At 42.6% G+C, this 7,631-nt stretch overlaps 1 protein-coding gene across 1 annotated transcript; it reads left to right on the top strand.

Annotated features, from left to right (window-relative positions):
* Window positions 1-231: 231 nt before the first annotated feature.
* Window positions 232-7,573, top strand: LOC121329386 (SUZ domain-containing protein 1-like). The gene is made up of 4 exons (XM_041274968.1): window positions 232-336; window positions 2,711-2,760; window positions 3,021-3,278; window positions 3,451-7,573. The coding sequence occupies exons 1-4, from the start codon at window positions 286-288 to the stop codon at window positions 3,554-3,556; spliced, it is 465 nt and encodes a 154-aa protein (XP_041130902.1). The 5' UTR covers window positions 232-285; the 3' UTR covers window positions 3,557-7,573.
* Window positions 7,574-7,631: the final 58 nt, after the last annotated feature.

Raw genomic sequence — 7,631 nt, 5'->3', positions numbered from 1 at the left:
GAGATGCAGCGGTCACCAGGTTGATAGATCCTGCTAATGAAGTGGCCAAAGTAGACCCTGACCGGCCCGAGCAAAACTCACCACTGCCATCCTCTGGCTGGACAGGTTCCTGCAGTAAGGAAACTGCAAATCACAGGACTGCGTTTGACCATCATTTTACCCGGCAGACAACTGGCTCGCAATGTCTACAGCTAAATGCGTGGTGACGTGCGCGCCGCCGCCGATGAGTTTGAGTGCGCGCGCGTGCGCAGAGCCGCCCTTGCCCTGTGTCTGGGAGGTTGGAAGATGGGAGATGAAGAGGTTGCTGAGAGCTGGGAGGAAGCTGCTGATAGTGGGGTGAGAGCCGGACTGTGATGGGGACTGGGTGTCATAGAGGCGGGATGTTTTCCAGGAACCGACCGGCGCGTCGGGAGTGCCCAAGGGGCAACGCAGGCCACGGGGAACCCCACCTGCGGGTCTAACCGGGCATGGTGCGGGGGACTAGGCCGTGGCTTAAAGGGACAGGGGCCGCGTTTTCTCATAATTTTCGAAGCCCCAGAAGCTTAAAAAACGGAGATTTCTAAACCCCAGAAGCTTAAAAAACAGAGATCGACCACAATAGTTATTTAAAACGTTGAAATGTTATGTTTTGTGCACCTCGTACTTAAAAGTTCAGTGGTTACGTGATGAAACTTGACTTTTAGCATGCGGTAGTATGGGTAAGTTACGACTGTACCACATACCTGTAAAACACACTGTTTATTCTATAAATCGTACCTGTATCTAATCTTAATTGTTCGTTTGATTAAACAACTCTATGAATCAGATTCGCATTTCAGGTGTAACCACTGTAGCCATATTTACTTAGAAAGATTGGTGGTTGGAGTAGACTATAATAATCAAATGTATCGCCATAATTCAACACACTAGTCCGCGTATAGTTAGTCTTTTTAACGATGTGAAGAGAAACGGGGGTCCTTGTTTTTAACGTGGTAGTGGACAGCCTATTAGGATATTAAACTGTGAGAAGCAGCGCCCGAAGCCGCACATTACAGTTAAGTTACTCCCTCTGCATTTCGCGGCACCAAACACGGGCCTGTGGTTACAAGCATGTAGGTGATGTAAGTCTTTTGCCGCGTTGTATTTGGGCTGTATGAACTAACTGCACCGTTTCTTAAATGTATATACTAGTGTATTAATAACAGCGTTACTAATATAAGCTGGGTACGTTGAATGTGAGGTGACTACATACATACAGTACAAGAAATAAAAAAAATTGCATTATCTAAAGAAATGTGCATAATGTTTTACAAGCACTGTTCTCTTTTCTTTTCACATGGGGGTTTAAACCCCACTTCACAGCGGTTACTGTTGTCTGACCTTGTACAACTGAAATACTAAAAAGAGTACCCCTTGTCACCTTTTAATATAGCCTGTTTTCAGAAATAAAAAAATAACGTGTATACCAGTTGTCCCGCCTTCACTCTGCTGAGTTTAGGCTGCAGAATTTGATTTTAACCCTGAAATTCGGATACTGTGGGATGAATTTTGTACAGTCAGCAGTAAAAACAAAAAAAAGGAATAGTGCATAACTGCGAACTACGTTAGTGTAATTTACATTTGACTTTCCCTTTGTTATGCGTTGTATTGTGTATTATATCGCTGAGGTGACTACCTGAAGTGCAAGGTGAGCCATATGATCGGGAGCTGCATTGACCTTTGCAATCGTGTGGTTTGGGGAGGAAAATCCAATTGGCATAGTTCCCCTGCTTTATACAGAACCCCCTTACTGGTCAAGAGCCCCAAAAGTACAGGGACAGATTTAGCAGGCTTTTGCACCTTGTAGTTCTCTGAAAATCTAAATCTAACATTTAAATTGTCATCCTCTTGCTCTTTAAGGGACCTTATATTTCCCTCAGGTTATTGCAAGTAGTTCAGAGGGTGCCTTCTCCGTGCACAACAAATTCCATTCATGGTGATCTGTGCTTGTGTCATATATAGGTGTCAGAGCAAGATGCCAACAATATGTCACTTGCAATTCAAATATAATTTCTTGGTTTATGTTTAAATCATTTCTCTATAACAAATGCTGAACAGTTGTTAGTGTTCAGTGGTACTGTTAGGGGCTGCAGTGGCCCTGATCCTGTCTTTGCCATGCTCTCCAGCGACGCACGCTTGCTTGCTTGCTCATTAGGAGACTCGCAGGACAAGTTGTTTGGCTTTTGGCTCTTGGCTGTCCATCCAAACAGACAGAAATAGCCTGTGGTAACAGAGCCCTGTCTTGATTTGGCAGCAGCTGCTGTAAATAGGCAGATTACTGGGGAAATGCAGTGCCTTCATGTGAAAGCATTCACATTGGTGAACGTGACAGTTTTCTCTTATTGTTTTTTTTTTTTTTTTAAAAGATGATTCTTTTTTTAAAAGGGAATTAGTTAACGAATGCTAGCATATACAGTTTTGTTATTTATTTTTTATAATAGTGCCATTTTAATTCTGTTCCAATAATATCGATAAGCCTAATATAGATGAGCTGCAGTAAATTCATAAACTGAGACAATCATAAATACCTTCATTTTTACAGAAAACATGATTTTTGTATTCTATTTCTTCCCCAGTAATGCAATATATGGGGTCAAAATGAACATTTATCTGATTTATTCTACAATAAAATGAACGCAGTGTAATATAAAATATTGCAGCAGTTGCCTAATTTCTTTTTGCTTTTTTTCAGGAAATAGACAGACGGTTGGAAGAGAAGCTGAGGATCAGCCAAAAAGAGAAGTGAGTAGAGGCTGTTGTAAAAATTCATATAAATCTTCTTGACCAAATGTGGAGTAAGCATAGTTTTTTTTTAGTTTGATCTCATGAAAGGGTGAATCCCTTGTCCCTGAACAGTTAGAGGTATAACAATAGACCAGCGGTAACCTTAACAGAACCGTTACAGTATGGCATTTTTGTCAAGATTTTTATAACATGGGGCTTTGTTATCAAATTGAACTAAGATGTTGGGCCTTGATAAATCTGTCCCATTTGGTATCTAGGAAATCGAGGTCCCTCTTGAAGACCCCCATAGTGATCCAGGACGACTCTCTGCACGCTGCCCCTCCCCCACAGATCCGAATCCTCAAGCGACCCTCGAGTAACGGGTCCCTGGGAGCCTCCAGCCCTGCCCAGCGCCCACCGGCGCAGGTGAAGACTCTGGCACAGAGAGAGGCTGAGTACGCAGAGGCTCGCCGCAGGATCCTGGGGAGCGCCAGCCCAGAGGAGGAGCCAGAGAAACCCATACCGACCACAGACAGGTATCTGGGATATTGTCTGGGAGCATGTGCTGTACTTGGACTTCATACCACCATCAGTTATTGCCACAATGTAGTGGGGTACCATTTACAAATAAAACTGTTGCATTGTAAGCTTCATTATTATTATTATTATTATTATTATTGATTGCTGTTTTTTCTTTGCCCGTATCAGGCCAGTTCGAGTCAGCACCCCCTTGGAGGAAGCCAGGCCGCCCAACAATGTGATCCGGCAGCCGATGGGCCCTGATGGCACACAGGGATTCCGCCAGTGGAGATAAGCAGAGTGGGGGCGAGAATGCACGCCCCTGGAACCGCAGGACTCTCCGGCTTGGAGGAGGAGGTGGGGGGGAGGAGTACAGGTGGGGGTGGGGGAGACCTCTCCCCCACTCCTTCCCAAACCCATACCCCCCACCCCCATCCATGGGGAGGATGTGCAGAGGGAGAGGGGGGAGGTATCCTCCTGAACCAATCAACGCACTGTGACAATGAAGAAGCAGCAGCAGCCTCTTCACGACTCCACTCACTGTGACCTTTGCCCCTCCCCCTCTTGCACTGTGCCGCCGCTCCCTCCTCGCCTGGCCCACTGTGACTGGCACACCGCTACGGGCTCTCCCGGAACGCCCTTGCAGAAGAAGAGACTCGGCTTCAAGGAACTGAGAGAAATAATAAGCGAAAGAGGAAAAAAAGGAAAGAAGCGGGTGCCAGCTTTTCCCAGCAATAATTTTATTCACTATCTCCCTAACCATCAGATCGTTTTTTTTTTGGGGGGGGGCAGGGTGTGTTCATCCTCACACCTGTGTTTTTTTGTTTGTTTTTTGTTTCATATTTGATATGGTGCCTGGTATCTCTGCAAGAGCACCTTTTAATGTGTTTTTCGGCGTCTACCTGGTTTGTAAAATGTAAGTTCCTTTTCAGTTTTTTAATTGTCAAAATTATTAGGAATCAGATCGTTCCTTAAATGCAATCTGTACTGTAAATATGTAAAGCTGAGCAGAGAATAGGGACAGCCGAATGACGGGGGTCCAGCCTAGCTTGTGGGGACCTCTAGTGGCCCCTATTGTGTTTAATGTGCCACATGCTCCTTTCACTGTTAGTGTTGTAGTTTCATTGAGGGGGTGCACTCCTCGCTCACTGTCCTCACCACTGTTTTTTTGTAGTGAGTTTGCGTACACCAACAAAGTCTGTAAATTACGTTTTTGTCAAGCTGCTATTATGCAGTTTGGGGGTTGAATTTGGTTTAAGTGAAATTCCTGGTTGAAATAAAAATCTGAGGACTGAGGTTGGTAACCACTGCGCTAGTGCATTGTCACGTTTCACAGACACATATTGGGACTCATTTTGAGACTAGTAGTCCCAGATAATCTGTGGCTGTAAAATGAGACTAACGCGCTAGAGTAGTTATTGCCAGCTGCAGTCCTCAACCAGCACTAAGAACCTGGGACTCAACTGTGACAGTCTTTCTTCTAAAAGCACATTTACATGCTCAGTTACTGAGAGTGGAGTGCAAGAATGTGTTTGTCTCAGTGGTACCCATTTTCAACAGGCTAGATAGAGAGACTGACTTTTTTTTGGTATCCATCACAGCAGTTATATAGCTAAAGACAACACAATTTTCAATGACTTGACAATGGATTCGCTGAAACAAGTCTTTAATAAAAAATGGTTGTGTTTTTTTTTAAACTGTAAATTTGCTCCTGTGCTTATGAATATGAGAATGTTTGTTTTGTTCTCCTGCCCCAATATAAAGCTGTTAAACAGCCTCTCAGGCTTGGCATTCAGTGGTTTGCAGGTTTCCCGGTTCCCATCTTTGACTGCAAGCATTCCATTGCAGGACAGTGGTGTCTGCAAAACCTTTCTCGTTGCCTTAGCAGACACAGCTCCTTTCAAAAACTGCCCAGCTTTATTCATGGAGAATTTAGGTGTGCTTCCATCACAGGCTCTTGTAGGGTTTTTATAGAAAGGTGTAAAAAGCACCTTTAGAAATACACAATATGTTGGGCAATCAGCTATACTAAGGCATCTGAAACAGCATGTTAAAATGCATAGATACTGGGGTCTGTTGGTTGGATTGGACTTGAGGACACACAATACCTAACTGTTCCGTTTGAAATGTGACTTGGATACTTTCTATTCTATCTTGGATACTGTCTTCATTCGCAACCCCTGGTGCACTTGGCTGAGCTGACACCTGCAATCATATTTGTACCCCGGAGCATTGTACCCAGACTTGCTGATCTGTGACCAGCAAAATGTAAGGCCCTACAGTTTTGTGTCCCTCAATTTTATAAGCCACTGATACTGCCTTCACAACAAATCTCCGCTTGAAATGACTTGCTCACTCTTCCAGTACAAACCAGGGGTATGCACTACATGTGTTCCAAGCCAATTGAACAGATAAGTGTTAACATGACTGTAGATTCTTACACGCTAAATGATGGTTCTGACTCGGGTAAGGCATATGCAGACAGTGAAATGTAGTGTGATGTTTTGCAGAGGCCTGTTGCTGGTCTTGAACATGGCCCTAGCTGAACTCCCCAACTTCAGTCTTCGACTTCAATTCATGTATTAAAATACAGACTACTGTAGTGTACGATTAACTTAAAGTTGGAAGTTAACTCTGCAACCATGTTCTGAAGGAGGAGGGTTGCATCAATGTAGTGTTTTAATTTGGGGGCTCCCTCCCAATTCTCTGATATTATTTTTGTTTACTTTTAGTTCATTTACAGTTGTTGGGAGTTTTACAGTAATCTTTGCTTGTAAAAAAAAAAAAAAAAAAAAAAAAAGTTTTGTGATAGATCAGTTGATAGCCATACTGCTTGTGACTTTTTCTTGGAGCCTTTTGTGTTCCACACATGTTGTGTCCAGCAGAAAGGGGCATACAGTAGACTTAACTGTGTCCTTGCATGTTTGTTCCCTCTCTGTAAAGGTACCATCTTGTCCCTGGCTAGCAGATAAGCTAGGAGCTTCTACTTAAACTTAGGTAAAGCTCTGGAGAAGCTTTAGAGTCCATTGGCCCATCCATCGAGGAAGTAACATTTTATGTGTGTGTGTGTGTGTGTGTATTTGTGTAGCCCTCTATGCTACGTAGTATGACTTGTAAGAAATCAGAGGAACAAAAGGAAAGAACAAATTGAAATGCATACCAAATGTATCGACAAGCACTGTCCGGGGGTCTAGCCAGGAGCGAGAATATCGATGATAATTGTGTTGATTGGATTCAAAGTTGAGTGCCTATGAACATTAAAACTAACCCTGCCCAATAGCCTCAAGGTGTTGAGCTGACCCAATGGAAATGTATTTTGTGTGTGTGTGTGTATATATAAATTTCCTATGTTGTGCAAAATCAACGAATGTGCTAAGCCATGATTTTGCCAGGATAGCCTTTATTCAGACCCTCACTTTGTAGGAGTTTCATTTGGTGTTGGTTGTTGATTAATGGTTGTGAATCCAGAGTAGGTCCAAAGACCAGAAAGCATTGCATAATCACACAACCGCAATGTGCAATGCTAAAAGATCCATATATACAATGTTCTTTTGAATTTATATTGACATGTGCTGTGTTTATTTAGGGAGTAGCCTATATAGTGGGTTTGAAAAGACATAAATACTGAATCGGCATCTTTACCTGGTAAAACATGATCTTAGTTTTCCCCTCAATTGCTTTGCAACAATTTACTCGGCTGCTTTATTTTAAGTTTAGCTTTTTTTAAAATACAAATATTTCAATTGTTTTATATTTAAAATTTCATATGTGGATTTTGTTCAAAAACCCACAGGTTATCAGTCTGGCTTTTATTATATATAAAACCCTAAACTAGCCTTTACTATGTTTGATTTGAGCTGTTTGCAGTTTGTACAGAAAACCAGCACAAAAAAAAACAAAAAAACCTGAGGCCAAAGAGAATCACACCAAATTGAAAAGAAGTCAGGGAGCCAGTGACTGGACTGGAATTTGAACTCTGGTCCCCTGGCTCCCAGTCCTCTACTCTGACCTTTGAGCCATAAAAGTAGACTGTAAATCAAATGAGCAGAAACCCATATGCCTGAATCACCTGGCTAAACCCCTAATTGTTGCAACAGACGCTTTGGGGAGTGTTGATTTTTAGAACCTATTATGAGAGGCTTTGGGCTTGTTAAGGGTCTGGACTTAGAGGCTTGTTTTTTAGAAATGAATGCTCAGTTTGGGTTTAAGGGATTGTTAAATTGAGCTCTGAAAATGCATCCTTCCGCTGAATCAGTAGAAGAATTCTGAGAAGGCAACTGAAGTAGAAATTAATAAAAGAAAAGTTCTAAAACCCAGTGTGTGCTTGTAATTATTTTCATTACCAGTAAATGAGACATTTTTCTCATCTC

Source organism: Polyodon spathula, chromosome 16, assembly GCF_017654505.1.
Source record: "Polyodon spathula isolate WHYD16114869_AA chromosome 16, ASM1765450v1, whole genome shotgun sequence".
Lineage (NCBI taxonomy): Eukaryota > Metazoa > Chordata > Actinopteri > Acipenseriformes > Polyodontidae > Polyodon > Polyodon spathula.
The sequence above is the reverse complement of the archived record's forward strand: the minus strand, read 5'-3'. Positions and strand labels throughout refer to the sequence as shown.